Raw genomic sequence first — 22,774 nt, forward strand, 5'->3', positions numbered from 1 at the left:
AGGACACAGAGAGTTGCTGTTGTGTAGGTGGGGTTGGTCTGAATATCAGAGCAGCTGCACAGAGACCAAGTGGAAACATGTTGGCTTGATCCCCGTTTCATGTGGCTTGTTTTATTTGGGCCTGACTGTGTTTGTCTGTAATAACTCTAGAGTCATCATGAGAGGCCACCGTGATGCTAATCAAGTTTTTCAGAATTGTAATTTTGCTGTTTGGACAAGAAGAGAAATATGTTTACCTTCATGCCTGGTAAAAGCTGCAGAACAAATGTAGAAATCACAAGAAGGTTAATGTCACACCAACAAACGTCCACTAATGAGAAGTTTTCTGGAAAAATATAGGTGGGCTCAGGACTCACTGAACCAAAGCTTACCCTTGGGTCTTTTCCTGGTTTGCCTGGTTCACCAGGCTTACCCTGTATGAAAAGAGCAAACATTCTTAACACAGAATCTACAAAACTATCCAACATACCAGTTCCATGGCGCCATATGAATATGCAACTAAGCCTTTTGTGGAGATAGTGAGAGCCTGACAGTAAATCCTAAATATTTCCCCACTAAAATATCAGGCTTGAACTTGAACTTGCACCTTAAACTTTTATAAACTAAACAGCTCTATTGGTTGTCTAAGTGAAAAGCTGACGAGTCATTTTATGTTCTAAGGCTGCAACAGTATTGAAACAGCTGAGTCATAGATAGCTTTTAATGGTGTCCCTGAGCAAAGGACTTGTGAATCCGCCCATTTTAATACTCTTACAATGTTTTCACTTCTCTGGGATCTTTATATACTGTAGTTTCCAAAGCATGAATGTGTTCTGGTCATGTAGGGATGGATGGTAAACTTGGAAAAGACTCGCTTGTTTATAATTTGTAAAATTCATGACATTGTACAGCTCAAAACTGTTGTAGGATTGTAGAGTTTGCTTAGTGAGGGTGAAAATACTGGGCATTAGTTTTACACAATTTTTTATTAAATTCATAAATTCATAAATTTCAGCAGAAAGGTGGGGGGGGGGGGAGAAGTTGTCCTGGATCTTCACAATCCTATCTACAGCACTTTTAACTGAAAGAGAGACAGAGCAGTGACCCCCTACTACATATATTGTACACAATGAAGTTGCATATTAAACTGGGCCTACAATAAAGTGTAGGGCAGCCTAAAGCCTTTATAGATATCTTTTTTTTGCATAGAATACTAAGCTATTAAAACAGCCTAATCATTTAATATTTTATAAATCATTTTTTTATGTTAAAACGTACATGTGGCACAGTGAATCCTTAGAGTGTATCTGTGGATGGCTACCTTAGTGACCACCTTACCTATAGGCCAGTAAGCAGTGGGGATTTATATTTGCTAATACTATTTTTGATTAATTTTAAGACTTTTTGATTTTTGAAAAGAATTTCAAAAATTAACAATATTTTGGAGCCCCCCCCCCTCCCCCTCAATTGACTCTGAGGACCCCCTAGGGGTCCCAGACCCCCTGTTGAAGATCCCTGCTTTAATCAACCGATTTTGGCTGACCTGATGCATTGACATGTTTGCTTTTCAGGCACTTTCGTATAATTAAGTGAAAATAATCAGATGTCAGTTTCCCAGTTATAGTAACATTTTAATATGTATTTTCAAGATGGAAACTGGTAATTATGGTAACTCCCATATGACACAAATGTGTCCACAGGGACAAAGCCCTAAAATTATTTTAAAATTGCCATCATAGATGGATGTGTGATTTATTGACTGACATCCCTATCACTGGAAAGTTACATTAACCCATGCTAGAGCTGGGCGATTTTTTTATAAAACTGGCAGCATATCCGTAGCTATGTAGAGGGTAATTGCCTGACTACTACTGAAGAGGGGGAGAAAAAAAATAAAAAAACATTTTTTTTTTTTAAATATGAATCGATTTGACCTACCAACTCGATTTTTAAATCAAATTGATTTTTTTCCCAGCCCTAACCCATGCATATCCTTTCCTTACGTTTTGTGACTGATACTCTCTTGTCTTGCTAATGCAACATTTCTGCCAGCCGGGCCGCAACCTGTTAGGGGTAGTTGATGTTGTATACCCTCATTATGTAGAGTATTCAAACAACTAGTTCCTGCCAAAATAAAATTCCAATAACCTGCTGTGGTTCCAGTGTAGTTTTCTCAATAACAATAAATGAAATGAATGCATTTATTGTAAAGTCTTCAGGAACATATGGGCTTGGGGCTTAGAGCCACAGACAAAGTAAGGAAGTCATAACGTATTGACAGAAACATGAAATGACCTTTGACCCAAGTTCAGTTTATGCCGTTTTTGAGTCTCTGTCCAACAACTTCTTTTATTTGTGCGAAGACTGAAATGATTTGCAATGTGGCTATTTAAAAGTTGTAAAGGTAGAATTTTGATTGCTGGTTGAACTCAGACTGGGACTCACCATTGGGCCAGTGGCTCCATTTAGGCCTGGGGTCCCTGGGAGTCCTGGGGGTCCTGGAGGTCCCGGGGGTCCCTGCGCTCCAGGCTCGCCCTGCTGGGAGACCTTGAGTTACAACCTTCGATGCTGGAGCATGCCTCGCCACACTGGCCATGCCAACACAACAACCTCACACAACACCACAAATAACTGCAGCAGGGGGGTTGCAGAGAGGAAGGTAAGCCAGGGAGCAGTACAAGCATCAAGCAACAAGGTTTTGACGATTCATTCTTGACCTTTGGAACACAGATCTGGGATCAAATATTCCAAACTCAAGGTTAATTCTGTTCCAGGGATTTTACCATATCCAATAGACTTTAAGGTATTTAGCTCGCTCAGGTGTTAGGACATGATCAAGGACCCTTGTGACAGGGTCTTAGCAAGTACCCTGGGCAGGAAGGGCACCAGAGACAGACATAAGTGACTATCAATATGAGACAAAACTGGTCACAGCATCAGATGACGTGAGCTTGGTGCAGAACTTTTTTTCAATGACACTGATTGATGACTTTGACACCTTCCTAGTCAATGTTGTAACTAGCTGCCAGGCCTAGTGGAAGAGCACCAAATGCAGACAACGTTAGTGAATATGAGACCAAAACTGGTCACAGCATTGACTGGAAATTTTGTAATACGGAATACGGAACTTTGGTCATGTAGTGAAGAATGGGTTCGAAGTCATAAGCACTGTCTTTTTTCAAGGAGACAGTGAGTACGTTTACATGCACACCAATATTCCTCCGGATATGACAATATTCTGTCTTTGATATAGGTCATGTAAAAAGCATATTCCGTTCCATATGAGGCCTTTTTCCGAATTTAGCATTTTCTGATTAAGACATGTGGGATAGCATTCTTTGGACATGTATACAGCGCATTCGGAATGTGTTACCCCAGTTTATGGCCTCTTGCCTGTTTACGGCTTACGGTCAGCTCTGTATGTTGCTATGATTGTTGTACACAAACCAACCAGTTTGCAGGGCTGCAGTAGAGATGCATGGCCAAAAGAAAAGATGAAGAAACTCAGCTACTTTTAAACATTATCAAAGACTTGGATATCAACAGGTTTTTGGATATGAGCAAACATCGCAACGCCGACCTTTTCAAGAACCTGGTTGAAGGAAGGAAAGAGGGACGCTGTGTTCGCACGGTCGATCAAGTCTGCAATTGGTGAAAAATCCTATTTTGCACGGCTACATGTAAACGGGAATATTAGTGGAATATTAACTTTCATTAGCCATGTAAACAGCTTAGTCAAAATATCGTCTTTTTTTGGAATAAGGAATATTACCGGAATATTATATGCATTTAAACGTGATCACTAAATGTGACTGGCATTTTTGATCTTTCTTCAGCTGTCTGCTGACTTTGAGCACTTCTTTGTAAATGGGGTCAAAGTACCTTAAGTACCCTTGGACCCTGGATAAGGGCCAGGAAACTGGTCACACGGAGGGCCAACCGAACCCACTGCGACAGTCAATATCTCTGCGAAAACGAGACCAAAACGATCACTGCTGCAACTGAGAAGTGATGAGAGTCATTGACCAGGAGTCAGTGCACTGCCGCAGAAAGATCAAGGAGGACCTTCACATCTGAGGACAGAGTCCATCTTTTAACAGAGACAGGGCTTATGATTTGTGATAACACCTGAGCAAGTGCAATAAGCTGACCAAGGCGAATGGAGTCGAAAAGCTCCAGAGACAGCCAGTGAGTGTGGAAAGTGCTTTCCTTTTAGGGACTACCTTTGTTTGGAGAGCAAGGCACTGGGCCATATGGGACACTGAGGTAGTTCTTTGAACTTTTTGACAAGCTAAATAGAATGAATGGTCCTGGATCTCTCATTTTCCAAGGACTAGTTGTCAAAGGTAGTCCAGCTTTTCTAAATTTAAATTTCCATTGGGTAAAAAAATGATTAAATTAGAGATTACAGAAGATCTGTAAAAGCATTAAGTATTTTGCTTTGTATTTGAAATGAATGAATGTAATTTTGACATTGATCTTTCCTGCAGCTTCTTTTTTTTTTTTTTTTTAAATCTACTGCTAATCTATGTGATCATTCTGAAGACTGCCCACTGACAGCCAGAACCCTGGGAACGACCTCAAACCAAAGACAAGACTAAACAAAATTAAATAAAGGAAATTTACAACGAGCACAGGATATGAAGATAATAAATACACCTCAACGGCTGAAATAAATCTGTCTGGCTGCTACTCGTCCTGAATCTGCTCCTCCTTTGTTTGAATCTATAATAATTTCCGCTACTCATCTTTTGGAACTCATAAAATCTATTTCGTGATTGCTACGGGTCAATCTTTTATAGAGAAGACACCCCCATATGGAAATATGCATCATTATTGAGGGGAAGAAGTTTGTATGGCGTGAAATTGAATGCATTGTGCTACAGTACATGATTTATTTGCACATGTGGTCCGACTTAGAGAAGTTCCTAACACAAAGCGCTGGCCTTACTTCAGTCACTCAACAATCACTGTGTTATTGTAGGAGAACACACATGTACAGTAGCTCAGGACCACAGAGCGCTGCCAAGCTTCTATTCTTAGATAATGGAGAACATATCCATCCATGTTAGATCCATATTTTATCATTCCTCCTCTGCGTCCAGATAAGATTTATGTCTCTGGACATGTTAGGCTTTTCCCAGGGGTTACACACACATTGCTATGGGTAGAGTGCAGCTGCCAATAGTTGATAATAAAATGTGCTGTTCTGCACAATTTGACTGCATGACAGAACATTCTAGAAAAAGAAAAGAAAATCACCCATTGTTCTAGTCTCATTATGATAGAAACCCCATTCCATCAGATGGTCAACGCTGATTGGCTGATATCTAATGCATTATAGAGGGAGGCAATATGAACTCTTTACACTATGGAAGTCCATTTTGTCTGTTAGAAGATCCTAGGACTGTATTTTTGTATTTTTGCATTGCAAGATCTTTTTATACATTTTGGTGATTTATCAGTGGATTGTTGAGTGCTTTGTTGAATTGCAATTTTATTATTTATTTATGTATTTATTATTATTTATAATCCAATGAACAGTGCACCTTAATCAACATTTTGGTTTCCACCTTAATGTAAATGTACCAGTTAGCTAATGAGCTAATTTCATCTGGCGTGCCCATTTGTATTTGTTGTCTATTCATGCCATTGGCTAAGTCCGCTTAAAACTACAATGGATAGTTTTAACTACAATTATTTGTTACTAAAGATTACAGAAAGCATTAAGTAAAACATAATTATTTGCGGTTTGCTTGAAACCTGAAAAATGCAGCATTTTGATAAATTTCCTGTCACGCATCATTGACAGCAAAGGCCTTGAAGATGACTCAACATTCAGAAGCAGTAGCAGCCAAAAGTTGGTTAATTACAGCATGACGGCGGAGGAGGGTTGGGGAGGTTTCGGCGACGGTTGATGGCGGTTGGCATCCACAGGGAGGACAGAGAGGAGGGGGCAAGTAGGGGGCAGAGAGAATTGTACCTTGAGGCGTTTTAGGATTAGAGGGCTTATTGAGGGCATGTTGCGCACGGTGATGGGCAACATCTGCTGGGGGAAGTCACAAAGCACAGGTGGCCAGCGGCGCAAAAAGATCACAGGGCAAAGGTCACCAGGAGGCCACAGAAAGGAAACGGGGTAGAACCAGGAGAACGAAGGAGGGAGGGGGGCAGTATATGGAGGAAAAAGAGAAATAGAACATCATAGTGAAAAGCAAGGAAATGGGAGGGCAAAGGAGAGAGAAAAAGGAAAACAAAGCTGAAGAAAGGAAAGACAAGAAAAGGCACCAGCACAGCAAACTACGGGCTTGGAGTGGCAAAGGGGATGGTTGATGTCCCGTGATGCTTTTTTATATCAAAAGAATGTGAACACTTGAACATGTCTTAGATACTGTTAGAGTGTGTTTGTTGCAAATCACCAAGCATCCCCTAGTCAGGATTTCTGTGCATCAATGTCCCCATTAACAGTAAGCCAGGCCCCTAGATTGCAGCGGAGCAGAGGTGGGCGCCAGTCTTGCCACAAAGAGAGTACAGCAGCACAGTTCCATTGCACAACCAGACTTACTGTGGCCAACTGTCCAGCACAGGGCTGCACAATACGCCGCTTCTGTTGAGATGACCAGCATGATCAGATACAAGTTTAGGACAGGACGGAACAGGTATGATCCCGCTTATAGCTACATTTCCCCGCTGACACCAAGTAGAACCAGCAGCATGCAACTTGCCTACTTTTTACACAGCGTACATATTTCCACAATTTTTACTATGCAGCAACCTTTAAAGTAAAGACTATCTTCACCCAATACCTGAAACCCCAAAAGAAGTATTCACTACTCTAACATACATACATATATATGTCAGTCTTGGAACATACTTCTTTTTGTTGTGTGGTCAATCGCACTATGTTTACGTAGATCAGTTGAAAGCCAAAAATAACAATAGTACTATTACTATGGAAATATATACAGAATGTTATAAGTAAATATAAGTAGGGGTACAAATGTAGCAAGTAGGCAAGTGTGCTGCTTTATCCCTCACCATTTCCAGCTATCCACCACATTGGGTTTAAATGTATAGAACTCAGAAGCAGCCAATATTAAAGTGAAATCATTTAGTGAAATAGAAATTTGTCCAATTATGTTAAAGTTATGTTTGTAGAAAATCTAAATAAATAGTTTGTTGAAAATTAAGTAAAATACAAACTCCATTGAATACTATTTTTGTGTGTACTCTTAAACAATTATTTTTATTTTTTATTTTTACAGTAAACCAATAGCAACCTCATCACCACATTGATCTTTTTTTTGGTTTTGGGTGGAGAGCCGAGGGCTGAGGAATGCCTTGGCTCTTGGGCACTGGCTCTCTTTGCGGCAGGACTAGGTGACACCCCCGCTGAGGGTTATCTATCTGGGTGTTTGGTGGCACCCACAAACCTTCAACATCAGAGCCTGACTGGAGCGCAAGGCAGCCAGGGTTTTCAGAGGAAGATCCTGCACAAAGAGGCCCTACACACCAGGGAAGTGGTCATTTCAGTCAGTGCTGGTAATGGTGGCAACAAGCCATTGTCTCACCACACAACAAGTGAGTCATGTCTCCTGTAGCCTGAATCTAAGATGGTTTCCGTTTTAAAGGAATAGCTTAAACTGTTGGGTTTTTTTTGCTTTCCGAGGGTGAGATGTTCAGAGGGATATTAATCTCATGTCTTTGTGTACAGTACAGAGCTGGAGTCAAGGTGTGGTTAGCCTAGCTTAGCATAAATACTGGAAGCAGCTAGCCTGGCTCTGTGCATAGTTAAAAAAAAACACCTGCTAAATCACATGATGTGTCCTCTTGGTTTAGCTTTTGATGTGAACACAAATGTAAAATAGCAATTCATGAATCAGAACTTTGGGTATCACGACAAACTCGTGCTATATAGAGAAATAAACTATGGTCTGTCAAGAAACCATTTGCTCCACTCCAGGTTCGAATTGAACAAAAGAGATACAGTTAGTTAACAGTCAGCTTTATACTGTAGTTGTTTGTAGGTTTATCTTTTCACTTTGGACAGAGCCAGGCTAGCTGTTTCCCTCTGCTTCCAGTCTTTATGCTAAGCTAGGCTAACCCCGTCCTGACTCCAGCTTTGCACTTGATATGAATCTTCTCACTCTAAAAAATCAAGGCAAATAAACATTTTCCAAAATGTTAAACTATTCTTTCAACAGTGGGGCTTCTGCTGAAATACATATTACACAAAAACACAAAAATATATTAGCTGGCTTTGTCCTGAAAGGCAAAATCTCTAAACACTAAACATTTTACCTCCACCTACAGTAACCCCCCAACCCCCAAGGGTCTCACTATAGGATTGAGGCCTGAAGTGTTAGCAGACACTGGGAATGGACCTCCCTTACAGACTGCTGCAGGGGTCTCTGAAAAGTGTATGAAAAACAAATTCAACAGGCATACAACTTGTTAGAAAAGGGAGGGGCGGGGGGTTCTTTTCAGGCTAAAGATATCAAACCTGAAATCCTCTCTGGGCCCTGTCCAGAGATGTATATCACAACATGACACATTATCGATAACAGCTCATAAAACCATTTCAGCATTGTGCATTGTTATTTGGAGGGGCATTTAAAAATGGGAGCTTCATAGTAGAATAAATGTCATGGCAATAGCAAAGCATGACAAAAAAACAACAACTTTGATCATCTTACCAGGAGCAGTTTAATAACTGAAAGGTTGAATTAGGCTGGAAATGGACTATCTGAAAAATCCCCTTTACACAGGAGACTCTTATTCTTGGCACCGCGCACACAGGCTCTTATCACGTAGTGCTTCAGCAGGCTGCCGGTAATTGCCTTGTTTTCTCTCAACTAGCCAAACCCCAGAGACGTCTGGCCAAAGAACTGCAGAGCTCTGCATGTGCTACCCATCAATGTGCTACCAGCCATTTATCTGTCCAGCTTCTGTAGTAGTTTTCTCTCCTTCCAACTTTACTTTTCTATTCTGTTCTGACATTATAAGACTGCAAAAATGCATGTGGACCTGTGAGAGATGTGTGTTATACAATGTAGGATGGACAACAGTAAAGGTTAAGTTTGTGTCATAATCATAGACTGTAAAAATAATGGACGATCCTTCAGATCTATAAAAACTGAAGCCTTAAAAGTGCATTCTATCTCATTTCCAGCAGGGGGCGAATCCACTGGCTCCGAAAAGAAGTCTGTTTCTATAAAGGTCTATGAGAAAATGACCCTACTTCTGCTTTGATTTATTACCTCAGTAAACATTTCATTTTCATATCGAGTTTTTGGTCTTAATCACTAGTTTCAAGTCTTCTTCAATACAGCAAGATGTTCACTTTGTAATTTATGGTCCCATTTATTTTAAAATAGACGATAAAGCAGGGGATGCTTTAGGACCTGTTAATCAGGACATAGGCTTAGCAATGCTAACCATGCTAACACTGTGGACATTAAAATGGACCTCAACTTGTTTTTGGGTGTTGTCCATATTTTCATCTTAAACTCTGACCCTCTCACTGTGTGTTTTCACTTCACCAAAGTTAATTGGAAGACTTTGGTCGCCTAAAAATGTCTTGTTCAGCGTTCTACCAACCAAGCTAGCTAGCTAGCAGTAGCAGCAGCTGGTAACTTAAGGGAGAGTCTGCTGATTTTCTGTAGTGCCACTATGCAGAGGACCGCGTTTACCCGCCGGTAAATCTCCACTGGATGACTCCCTTCAGAAGGGTTGACATTACATTACATGTCATTTAGCTGACGCTTTTATCCAAAGCGACTTACAATTGCTATATATGTCAGAGGTCACACACCTCTGGAGCAACTAGGGGTTAAGTGTCTTGCTCAGGGACACATTGGTTGATGTATCGCAGTGGGAATCGACCACGGATCTCCCGGGAATCGAACCCGGATCTCCCGCACCATCACCACCAATCGTTGAAAATCTGCAACTTTTCCCCTTTAGGATTTAGCTTAGCGCAGCGCCATTGCAACCATTAACAACACTGGCTTAGCTGCATCATCCTCCCCAGCTCCACCCTCTCGTCAAAAATCTTCACGTGCGGAATGTCCAAATTGCTCAAGGCTTCAAAACTGCAGTCCATAAACCTATGAGTGACGTCACTGATACTACGTCCACTAATTTTTTACAGTCTATGATCATGATATTAACACATTACAATACAGTAGGCAGATTATAATCATTTTTAGCATAGACACTGATGATGGAGTGCTTTTGGTTAAACTATAATGTCAAAGAATTAGTTCCACAATAATGTTTTCATACCCGGTGTGTGTAGTCTCCACATACGCCCTGGAGAGAAGAGAAAGAAAGTTCAATCAGAAAAAAAGACTATTTTATTTTGGCGACTACAAATTTATACCATAAGGTTTTGTTACTAACTGAGGGCAATATGTTTAAAAGAGGTGTTTACCAGGCAAAGATGTCTTAACAAAAATCTATCATCTTGCATTTTGGGAAATGCAGTGTTTTGGAGGTGATTGGCCCATGCTAGGGACTAAAAGTCAGAATATCTCAAGCTTTGCTGCTTTAATTTTGAACATTTCTTTTTTAATCCTTCTCTGCAGTCTTCCCCTAACTGTATGAAATGCAATGCTAATTTTCTGGAATACTGCTTTCACAGTAAATAAACAGTAACAGTTAAGTAAAGAATCTGAGTAGTTCTTCCACTACTGCTGGCTGGTAAACTATTGGATGTGTTACTTGACAAAATTATCAAACTACTGGAAACCATGTCTCACCTTTTCCCCTTTGGGTCCAGGTTCCCCCTAGAAAAACAACAAGAACACGGGTGAATGAGATAACTAAGTGGTTAAGCAGCAGGTTATGATCTCGGGACTGATATCAGACTTCACAAACTTACTGGGATTCCTTTAGCACCACGCTGCCCCTGAAAGACAACAGCAACAAAGTCGGTATTGAATGCAGTTAAGGCATAGATGTGCAGCTTCACAAAGAATTCAATATGACTGAACACATATACCTCCAATAAACATGAGTGAAATAAGTAAACATGTCAAGGTATCAATCAAACTGATGAATTAGCTGTTACAGGAGTCCATTCCAATTACTTTTTCTGTGCAAAGGCACTTACTTTGACTTCCCAGCAGGCCCTGGGGCGTGCCCAGTGTAAGTAGCTGTCAGAGCTCAGCGACTGGTTGATTAATGGACTCAGGGAGAGGGCCCAGTAGGACACATCCAGTGAACCCCATGCTGGTGACCCCACAGGCTCAGCAGCTCCAAAGCTACTTTGTGAAGGCAACAGCATCTCCATACATTTACCAGACAACCCCTCAAAGCCCTTTTTAATACTCCTTGACATTCGTCAGGAAGGAGACTAAGAAACAGGAGCTCATTACGGGGCCATTAATCAACATTTAACATTATTTCAACAGTATCCAACCCCACTCTGCCTCCTGGAAATGTTGTCATTTGTACTGGAATTGAGTTCACTGGAGCTGTCCTGCTTCAAAAAACAAACCCCCTTCCTGAGCAAGAGTAATGGTCTTCAAGCAGAGGCAAACAGCAGTGGGCGTGATAAAAGCCAGAGCATCAACCTCAGCTGGACAACACTAAAATGATCTACACCTCAACATCATTCAAGAAGAACAGAGCTCTTTTATACTGCAAATCTGTTTTGAAGCTGTTAATAATTCCAGAGGAAGATCCAAATTGGTGGAGAAAATGGCCAGTTGAAGAAACTCCAACAGTTAGAATGAGGTTTTTCCCACCCCTATCACCAGACAACATTGATTTGTTGTTTTGGATGATTCTGTGAAAACTTAAAACACATCCAATAACAATGTTTCTTTATTTTTTAATTTTTTTTTTATTCTTGCTTTGTTGTCTTTTGCTTTACAATACCTGCGCATGGCATCTACGGTATGGTTAAGAGTACAGAAGGATCATGGTTATGGCAGGTAAACTTTGGTTAAGGCGGTGGTTCTTAAACTGGGAACCACTGCCTTATCTGCCATAATTAATGCATGGTTCTGCTGCACTACTAGCAAAGCATGGACAAGTTTGTGAAAGGACTGTCATGTAAACGTGAAGCAGATGATGAAGCTACACCAAACACAGCCATGACAACCAAAATGAAGGCAAGAAAATCCGAAGTGGTGACCACAATTCGTTCTACAGTTAGGAGGCCACTGCCAATCTCCCAGTGGAATCGTATTGGGTCTCGCTTGGAAATATTTGTATTTACAAAAGGGGGCCCCTGCAGAAAAGGTTTAGGAACCACTGGGTTAAGGTATAGTTAAGTTTAGACAGCTACAGTTCTTGGTTAAGGGAAAGGGAAAGATCATAGTTAAGTTTAATAAAAAGAGGAACATTAGAGGTCTGGGACCGAACCATAATGCTGACCTCCACACCTTTATTTTCCACCTAAAGGACGCAAAGGACACACTACTTCCTGCATAGAAACTCATGAACATAAACTTAAATAGCCTGTGAAAAATGGGAATCCGCAAAGTTACTTTGGCTCTGTAATAGCTGAGAGTCGGCCACAGTAAGTCCTCTTCAGATCATTGGTTACAAACGATGCTGAAATGGATGATTTTAAAAGCCTAGTCCTACCTTACCTGCAACATAATGCTTATTGTTTGGCTAATAAGGTGTCAATGAGTAGGGGATATACACTTTTAATGGTGAAGAAAATGCTTGAGGCATCAAATCCTCCAAGCCTCAGTGAGCACTATCTAAAATCCCTTAGTGCCCATTTCAGTTAGTCAGAGTTGTACCTACTAACCCTGATTGAAAGTCAGAGTGGGGCAAACAGCTCCCATCTGTCAGCCTTTTCCCTACTGCATTCAACCCACTGTTAGCCCATTACTGGGTGGCGTAAATCAGGCCACCACTCTGTTTTTCTTATAACTTTGTGGGTACAAAATAAACAGGCAGCTAACTGACCTTAACAGCAAAACAAGGTTCAATGCAATTATTTCGTATTTGCTTTGGCTTGTTGGTGTAAATTTCAAGAGTATGTTCACGTTTTATGGGCTCAACGAGGGGTTGACCAGTGGTGAAGGTAATATAGTGCATATGTTTCTGACAAATGTAAGGAATGCTTACCATGTCTCCCTTCGGTCCGCTCTGTCCCTGTGTGAACATTAAAACAGGTGATATAATAATTAAATCAATCTAAACAGATACCCCCACTTGATTTCCTTGGAAAAAAGGTCTTAGAAATATCCATAGCATGTTTAACCCCACCCTATAATAACAGTAATGACACTAATAGAGATTTTATTACAATAATGACCATAATCATTCTTAGCTTAATTATGCTCATTATCATCACAGAGTGCTGGGTTCTGGGCACTGAAGAACCACTCCATTACTCAGTTATTTCACTATTTGACAGGAACTTGGGGAAACTCACAGATTTGCCATCCAAGCCAATTGGACCCTAGGATCAAAGAAGAGAAGGAAGTGTTTGAGTACATATGGAGATCACACAAATTACTTCACCAACTGGTCCCATTACAACATCAGTTAGAAAACTGGCTATTTGCAAATACTCGCTAAATACTTAGCGATTAAAGTAAATCGCTGAAGTGGTGTCAGTGAAGATTTATTAAATGATTTGGGTAGTAAAGTGAAATGTGAGTATCAATTAGCCATTCATGATTGTCATGCTATGCATCACGGGCCTGGATAGGCCTTTCACAGAACTCAGAAATATCATTTGCACAGTATCTCACCAATTTAGTTGAGGGAGGAATGTTGAAAATGCTGCATGGTGAATTTTAGGGTTGCTACCTATGTACCTTGGGTAGAATAACAAAATTAAGTTTTCTTCTTCACCCACCCAACTTGAGAGCTGTTTAGCAGCCCTCACTGCTGCCAGTGGTGGCCGGAAGTTAAATTGCAGCAACACTGATTGAAATAGTAGTGTAATTTATTTATATATATATTTAGTTGGCTGAGCAGCACTTCAGTCAGTCGGCTGAGACAAAACTGATTTTTCATGGCTTGTATTGCTTTTACAGCTATAGTACGTAGTTTCTGTCTCTCCCCTGAGGAATTCTGAAAGTAATAAGAAAAATTCTGTTGTTGCATCCACATGATACAGCCTTCCGTGATCGCGCACCACTCCCCCTCCTCCACCCAGTTGCTAGTAGCCAAGGAGGACACGGAGGATTAAAAAAACATGATGGACTCTTCAGAAGAGGTCATTATCTCCACTCGAGTTTCTGCGTGGGAAAGTCACCAGACGCCACAATCTTCTGAACATAGTCCTACTGAGAAATCCAGAGAGAGATGTGTGGAGCTGATGGTCTTAATTAGCTTTGTAGCAACTCATTTGGCTATGGCTTGAATGTGGCTTGTTCATTAATATTAAAAAGTTGTGGACTAAAGCTTTAATAGAAAACACCTCTGTCAGAGTGAATCACGTTTTCTGTTGTTGTTTTTTTGCCTACAATCCTGTGAGTTTGTATTCTCAACTTGGAACAAATGAAAACCAGTGCCTGCCTGACTGAAATAGTAGCTTGAGAAGAGATAAAGCTCCATTAAAGGGGTCAGACTTTTTGTTTTAGTCTTTTGTGCACATCTTGATACAGATACAATGGTTAATACGCTAAGAAACTGAAGAAAAATAAAATGAATCTAATAGATCAACATACTTTCATGCACAATCTACATCATATAACATACCACAAAAGTGTTAAGTATGAAGAAATGAAAGAATTCTAATATAATTCAGTATGATGCCCCACCTAACTTGAAGGGACACTTATTTCTTCTATTATGTATTAAATAAAAAAGTACTCATTAGTCATTGGTTGTGTGTTTGGCAGCTAATTCAGTGTTCATCAGGAACACTTTTTTAAGAAGGCATATAGAATCTAGATTTACATATAAAAAGGAACCGCCATTAGCATACTATCTACCAATCACGACTCATTTCACTTATATGTACAATCTCCTATCAGTATATATTCAAGAGATTAGATTACACAGGATAATTAATAATTATCCTGTGTACTCTAAATACGCTTTGCTGTCTTGCCTGTATAAGTCAAATAAAAGCACCATGTACTGTTGTACATGTTATGTACTTTGGATTTGGTGTGTGTGTGTGTGTGTGTGTGTGTGTGTAGGTGTGTGTGTGACGGAAAGGTGTGTCAGATGTTTGTTGGGTGACTATACAGATGTTTTTTTATGTTATCTGATTGTTGGAGCAGACGATGCACAGTGAACAGACAAGGTTTTTTCTTCCCTTATCTATACTTCTTTAAAAATGAAATAAATGTCAGACTGACTGACCGACTAACTGTAGCCATTAATGTAAATACATTCACATTTTTTATAAATGAAATAAATGTCAGACTGACAGACTGACATGTGAGGTGCATTCTTCTTAGAAAACAATTATTCGTTAAAGAATCGAATCGGGACAAAAGCCCAATATCAACCTGACAGACGGCATGGTCCTGACTTACTGGGAAGCCTGGGAATCCTCTTGTTCCAGGTTGTCCCTAAAACGGAAACAGAAAAACAATCATGTGTTTGTTGTACGTCTGAAAGCCTGACATAAAAAGCTGCTGGAAGCCGGTCAGTGGAAGAAGATTCACAGTTCTATACCCCCCCCCTCCCCCCATCCCACCACTGCACTGAGGTCTTTAGTGAGTACCCAAATTGATTTTGACGCAAGGAGTGATACTGAAGACTCTGGGAAATACATTCAGTGTGTGTGTGTTCTGTTGGCACAGGAGGAAATTGGATGCTGAAACGGAACACTGAAAATAAATGAACAAAGAGTAATCTAATAAAGATTAACAACTAGGGAGAAAAGGTGGACAAGCTTAATGAGTGAATGTCAATAACAATTAGCCAGCGTTTTTAATCAGCATAGTTTTTTTTTACCCTGCTTTCCAAACTGCTGCAAGACATTCAATATCCCCGGGAAAAGAAGGGTGAGGAGGAAATAAGGATGTAGAGAAAGACAATTACAAGCAGGGGGACCTGACTAATGACACAGATTGTCTGGAAACAGAGGTAGTTCCAGGGAGCTTTGGATGGTTTCTGTCCCCAGGGATGTGTGAAAAAACGCCAGACATGGTGGATTTTAAACCTTGACAAAAATAAATTCTTAACACAAGGTCCAAGGTTAAACAACTTTTCAGCCAACATGAACAAGAAGGCCTAGAAGATCCATCTGCTGATGAAGCCTGTGAGATGTTGTTGAGTCAAAATGTTTTTTTAACAAAATAGAATTTCCAAAATCAAGAAATAGCTTTTTGAGCTGCCTTGACTAGAGAGGAAAGCTGAAATGGGAGAGAGAGGGGGGTACACATGCAGGAAAACCATCACAGGTCAGATTCGAACCCTGGACCTTGTGCGTCGAGGAATAAACCTCTGCACATGTGCACCCGCTCTACCAACTGGGCTAACCGGCCACATCAAGAATGAGCTTTTATGCTAATGTTTATGTCATTATGAAGAAGACATCCTACAAGTGCTCCCTCTTCCAATAAAGACTGTGCTATTCAGCTGAAAGCTCTTGAAAAAAGCAAGTAAGTGCAGCATGAGGTAAAATCTTTTCTGTTTTGGCAAAATATTATATCTAAGGTCAAGAAATAATTTTCATGCTCAACTTTTATGCCAACAAGGATGACAAGTAGACCCTGAGACGAGGTTCAAATCTCTGCTAAACGCTATAAAGTGGACCATGTCAGAGCACTGTTCCTTAGGTCAAGAATTAACTTTCATACTCAAATGTTACGCCAACACGAATTTGTTCTAAAATTATAATTAAAAAGATCCATCCATTAAGGAAGACTATGAAATGTGGTTGAAAGCTCCAGAAAAAAGCTTACAATTCACCTTTCACACTCACTGACTTTCAAACTAGCATGGAAGTGCATTTCGCATCATTTGCAAAGAAGAATTATTTTCATAAGAAGTCGATAAAATGACTTATTTGCAGCCCATACACTCAAGAAGTAAGGTTGTAAACCTTTCTTGCAGTGGCAAATATCTTAACATCCATACATCTAGCCCGATGAAATGACAATGTGGCGAAAAAATCGAGGCGCTTGGCTCGCCTCAGCTGTCAGTTCCTCTCGTTCTCCTCACCTCTCTGTTGACTTAACTCCCTTATTCCATCTAAGGTCACGGCTGGAGTCTCTCATGTCCATCTCACCTGCTGTGGTAAACTAGCTTCTCAGTGTTTCTGACTGACTGGCCCTCTAAGTTCAGGACTTAGCAGTCAGACAGAGCTTCCTCCACAGCCTGTTATTCATTAGAAATGCCTATTACCATCTGGGAAGAGTGGGCACATACAGCTACGGATTTAAGAACCATCAACTAGAATAACAGATGTGTGCTCCACTTCAATTGGTTAGACTCTTCGGCCATAATCCAAAAAAAGGTATTTTACGCTACGTAGCCTAGTCAGGCCTCCTGAAATTAAAAAGGAGAACAAAAAGAAACTTTGGCCTCAAAGCAAGAGAATTTGGGTGCATAACAATAGGATCCATTAAGACTAGGGTTGCGTCTGAAATCTCATACTCTGCACTACATACTCAACATGTAAACTATCGTTTAACGTACTTTTGTGTAAATAAACAGAAGTGTGTATCTAAGCATTTTCATCATCACTTCCTGAGAGCCTCCTTGCCGTTGAAGACGCGTAACCATGGTAACCCATGCCGATGTCCGCTCTAGCAGCGTCGCCAGAAAATGCTTAAATTATACCACTAGACCAACAATTAAATATGTTGAAATGTAAATTAGAGCGTTATTGACATTACAGAGCTCCTCAGTTTCTGTCCATTTGTCTGTTTTGAACATTGTTGCTACTACAGCATTGCATTGTGGGATATTTATGCCGTCGTAGTGTTCAGTATTGCATACTGTTATATTTTACCGGAAATAGTATGCTATTCAGGTACTATTGGTTTCAAACTAAGGTTTTGGACATACTAAAAACCTCACATACTGTTTCAGCGTACTTAATATCATGTTGGTACGGCCCCTGCAGCTCATTCAGAACGCAGCAGTTCGACTGGTCTTCAACCTCCCCAAGTTCTCTCCCACTACACCACTCCTCCGCTCTCTTCACTGGATACCAGTTGCTGCCCGCATCCACTTCAAGACACTCGTACTTACATACAGGGCCACTAACGTATCAGCCCCAGCTTACATCCAGGACATGGTCAAACCCTATACCCCAACCCGCCCACTCCGCTCTGCATCAGCCAACCTGCTTGCTGCCCCCTCACAGCGAGGGACAACTCGCAAGGGACAAATCACTCATCGAAATCATGACTGTTTGCTGTCCTGGCTCCTAAATGGTGGAACGAGCTCCCTATTGACATCAGGATGGCCGAAAGCCTACGCATCTTCCGACGAAGGCTAAAAACACATCTGTTCCGACTGCACCGCGGATAAAAATAAATAAATAAATATATATATATATATATATAGTTGTAAGTGTTCTGGTAGCTGTGCCAAGAGAAATCTCAATCATTCCCAATCTTACAGAGACGGAGAGTGTAGGTATATGTAAGGAGATAACATAAGCACAGGCTAATTATTGCTAACTAACATGCTAGTTAACATTAGTAATTAAACCTAAACAGCTAATGTAAGTCGAAACTGCCTGTGAGCTTCTCCTGTACTATACGGTAATTCCTCTACTGTGTGACAGTAAGTCTCGTGGTTATGACCCAATCGTTAACCTAATTTTACAAAAACGTCTGCTACGGAGCCATAACGTGAGGTACAAGGTAATGCAGCCTTTTATACATTGTCGTGTTTCTTTAGAAATAAACAACGGACAAATAGAGTCTTTAAACGCTTCAGATGTAAAGTTATTCACAGTCAAGTGACGTAAAAAAAAAATGGCGGTCAGAGGAATGCTAACGGGAGGTGATTGCCAGGTAGCAACAAAATGGCGCCATAGATGGCTCGAGTTCTGAAGCGAAGCTCACCCCCTTGGATGAGACGGTGTATCATCTCCATAGCAACGACTCTTTGTACTTCCGTTTCCGCTTTTTTGTTGCTGGATATTTTGCTTGTTAAGTGTAAACAATATGAATGTGGATAACGTTGGTGATATTGAGATGCTTGCTACAGTTGCATTTCTAGAGATGAATCGATGAAAACACGTTTTATTTCTCTGATTCACGGCTTAGTTCTAACACCGCTGGGCTCTCTCTCTCTTCAGTCTCTTTCTATCTGGGTTGACCATATAACGTTACTGTGCTTTCAGCCGGTCGTTCTGCCATTTCGACCAGCTGTTTGTAACATAATAGTAAAATGGATTATGGATCATTTCATTTCTATAAAGCTAAGCTAACTTTACCAGCTGACTTCTCTATTGGCTGTTGAAACAGGCGACGTCTCTTACGTTCTAAAACCATCCTCTGCGATTGACCAGCTGAGTCGCAGCGAAAACATCAGCTGGTTTCGGTGGAGTCAAGCTGAGACGGGCCGGTTCAGACCGCTGCAACATTTTCCTGCAACGTTGTGAAACGGATTTGTCTCAAATCTTTGGTCTGACCTGGGCTTAAAGGAAGAATGACTAATGATCCAATTTATGGCCAAATCCCAGCTCCTCGAACAATGCTGCTGTTTCCACACAGTCTGTTATTCCATTGCATTATTCTATCATTTGTGGTGCATACACACGATTGGCTGGGCTAACATAACCCCCGAGCCAGTGGCCCACAAGTCTGGAAAGAAGTCTCTCCATTTGTCTAGTTTAACCAACATAACTGAAAAGTCTGTTGGCGTTCAAGAACCTGATGTGTTAAGCAGAGGTCTAGTAAAATGGAAGCTAATAAAAAAAAAGCTTGACGTGCAGGCAGGCAGCACTGATTCAAGATAAGTGGTTTATTAGGTGCAGAGAGAGGAGGTGAAGACACTTACAGGAGGTCCTCTTGGTCCAATGATAGAAAGACCTGGCTCGCCTGGTGCTCCCTATAGACAGATAGAAAGAGAGGAAGAAATAGGAAGATATTATTGGAGAAATTCAGCACATAGATGCATTCCTCCAAAGGTAAATAGATATAGCGCAGGCAAATCCATCCACTAGCATCTGTATGACATTCACTGTGTCTAATTCTGTCACAGAAATACCTCCTCTCAAACAACCGTGGTGGACATGCATAGCGTCTAACTTTGGTCACACTAGAATGTTCCACAGTGATGTTAATCTGCGTGATCTTGTGAGATGGGTGGTGCTAAAGGCTTGGTAACTATTTGAAGGGTTAGTTGGTTAACTGCTGCAGCTAGCAAATTAACTGCTAACATGCTATAGCCAGAACATGCTATGGCTGTTACAATCACAATGGCTCTTAGAGTTGAGATAGTTTAGAGTTGATGTTGTCATTTAGCAACTGGGGCTGGGTATCGCTCAAACATTTTGGATACCGGTACCGATACCAATACCGTGACTTTAAAACCTGTTCATAAGCAACACTTTTTTTCGACCATAAAACCAAAACAAATTACAATATTACACATTACAGCACAAATCGTTTTATTGATTTTGTTTATACTAGGTGAGCCGTCTCTGTGTAACGTAGAGTTTTTCCTAATTGTCTCTACGATGTGTGACGTTAGATCTTGGTAGAAGCATCCTTCGTGCTTATTGGCTCACTGACGCTGATTAGATTTACTCCTTAGGTATTGAAATTGGGTATTAAATGACGAGGCATTTCCCGATAAGCGATACTTTAGAGGCAATTCAATTCGGTCGGTGCGTTAAAAGTATTGAATTCTGTACCCTGCCCTATTGCTAACCAAACAATAAGCTAAAGGGGCACTCCACCAATTTTACAAACCAAAGTCAGTTCGTCATGAGGAGTACTAGCCTGGGAACCAAACAAATCAATTGCTCTGGCAGATACATATGGTCCACCTCCCATTCAGACACATTTCCAGCCGAAGATAACTCGGACGTAGTTACTGGACTTAAGGGACATTCTCCACCCAACGCATCACGCCAAGCTCACAAAACTCAGATCCAACTACCAAACTAGGCAGTTCTGATGAAATAGGAATCAAGATCCTGTTACTGTATTGCATAATTTTTACCTCAAATGTTTTCAGAAACACTGTCTAAGTGCATCTTTGGTCTTGTACCGTTGATAACACCCCTTGGAAATCATCTGGCGTTGCCAGGCTAGAGGAGTACTTCTCAGCCTGTGAAAGCTGTTATTTAATGTCTTCTTAGCAAATAACCCAGATGATCTCATACTATTGACATTATCAAAAATCTAGTCTGATAATTGAGCACTTGTTTTCCCACTGTGACATTCCTTAGGTGTGAGGCCCGTGAGCTATGGAGAGCACAGTGTCATATAAGTAAAAACTATATCCAGTCTAAATAATACCCACATGTGGCAGGGTTGAAATAGTTTGAAATATGGCCAAATCAAAAAGAAATGTTCAAAAGTAACCAAATGAATTGAGTTGCATCCCCTGTAAATTACAGGCCATTAACTGCACAGAAATGACTAAAAGTAATATTTTCTTAGCCCGCGTTACAAACTGAAGGTTATAGAGTTTGAAAGATGTAGGCATTTTTCAGGCACAGAGAGTCTAACAAAGGGGGGCTCCACGTTGCATTATATGTAATAGCATTTGGAATTTTTGGAGTTTAACCCATATATTTTATTTTTATGTAATTTTGTATTCTTTATTTAATCAAGCACTTATACATAAAAGTCAGAATATCTCAGCCTCGGTTTTGACCACTGATTTTTTTTTTTTAAATGCTCGTATGATCTGGCATTAAGTATTCAAATGGACTATAACTTAGAATCCCAGACAAACTGATTTCAGGATCGTACTTCATAACTCGACAGTGGGACTCAAAAGGTCAGCGGTGCTGCTGTACACACAGTGCAGTGCCTCTGAGCTCTGGATTTGGCCCAAAATAGTTGATTTGCACCGCGACGCGGTCTGTCTGTCAATCCCACAAACGACTGAGGCCAGACTGGCCAACTCAGGTTTCCAGCACTTTCCCTTATTAGCTTCTGTCCTCCTGTAGGGAAACCCTATCTCAAGATATATCTGATGGTCCCAGTCATCCATCAAAGACAAAGGTGATTCTGAATATGTCTGAACAAATGTCTACTTTAGGAAGCCCAGAATTTAGTTTTTTCACTCTTGGTTTGATGGTAGATGTATCACTCAGGGGCCAGAATGCGAAGGTAATGATGGAAAAACAGGGTTCATGTCATCTGGGGCAGTCTTCAGTTACTTCATTGTTTTTCTACAACTTTAGTAGATTTGACAAGTGAAGATCTACAGATACGCTCGTACAGAGATTGGATTACTTTGGCTGCAAGAGGTCAAGGTAACATGGCAAAGTTACAATCACAAACCAAAACCAGGACCCACTCAGAGCAAATTTTCCTTCTAAACGAAATTTTCTCGAGCCCATAAAGAGTAGAGTGTCCATCTGCTGTGGTTCTTTTGCAAAACCAATCCGTCTTTCTGTTTTTTCTCTCAGATGCTCCAAACACCCTCCCACAAAACCCACAGAAGCCATTTGTTTGAAGAGAGCAGTGTTCTAGAAAAGCGTGTCTTCACGTACTCTCTTTGTGCCCGTCTCAAACTTCCTTTTCTGGGGAAGATGCTTCCTTTTAAGAAACGATCTACACTGAAGTCTGCTCTGTGTTTCTTCATCCTCTCCTCATACTCTAAGAGACTAACCACACAGTGGACAGATCCTGATAGCACTATTACAATTAGTTCCCTGCCTAGAAATAGAGAAGCAACCAATGGATTATTTTGGCTGCGGATCTGTGGA

At 40.7% G+C, this 22,774-nt stretch overlaps 1 protein-coding gene across 17 annotated transcripts in view; it reads right to left on the reverse strand.

Annotated features, from left to right (window-relative positions):
- Window positions 1-22,774, reverse strand: part of col13a1 (collagen, type XIII, alpha 1) — a 169,877-nt gene that overhangs the window by 53,971 nt on the left and 93,132 nt on the right. For 10 of the 17 annotated variants that reach the window (XM_039783682.1, XM_039783675.1, XM_039783670.1 and 7 more), the window contains 12 exons: window positions 19,882-19,932; window positions 15,447-15,482; window positions 13,382-13,408; window positions 13,072-13,098; window positions 10,862-10,888; window positions 10,740-10,766; window positions 10,264-10,290; window positions 7,410-7,481; window positions 5,963-6,025; window positions 2,425-2,517; window positions 372-413; window positions 237-254 (listed from right to left, as the gene is read on the reverse strand). In XM_039783682.1, the coding sequence (XP_039639616.1) occupies window positions 237-254; window positions 372-413; window positions 2,425-2,517; window positions 5,963-6,025; window positions 7,410-7,481; window positions 10,264-10,290; window positions 10,740-10,766; window positions 10,862-10,888; window positions 13,072-13,098; window positions 13,382-13,408; window positions 15,447-15,482; window positions 19,882-19,932 (510 nt within the window). Of the gene's footprint in view, window positions 1-236; window positions 255-371; window positions 414-2,424; window positions 2,518-5,962; window positions 6,026-6,541; window positions 6,584-7,409; window positions 7,482-10,263; window positions 10,291-10,739; window positions 10,767-10,861; window positions 10,889-13,071; window positions 13,099-13,381; window positions 13,409-15,446; window positions 15,483-19,881; window positions 19,933-22,774 lie in introns of all 17 variants that reach the window. The other 7 variants (XM_039783683.1, XM_039783685.1, XM_039783669.1 and 4 more) reach the window with 6 other exon arrangements.

Source organism: Perca fluviatilis, chromosome 19, assembly GCF_010015445.1.
Source record: "Perca fluviatilis chromosome 19, GENO_Pfluv_1.0, whole genome shotgun sequence".
In the NCBI taxonomy this organism is placed as follows: Eukaryota; Metazoa; Chordata; class Actinopteri; order Perciformes; family Percidae; genus Perca; species Perca fluviatilis.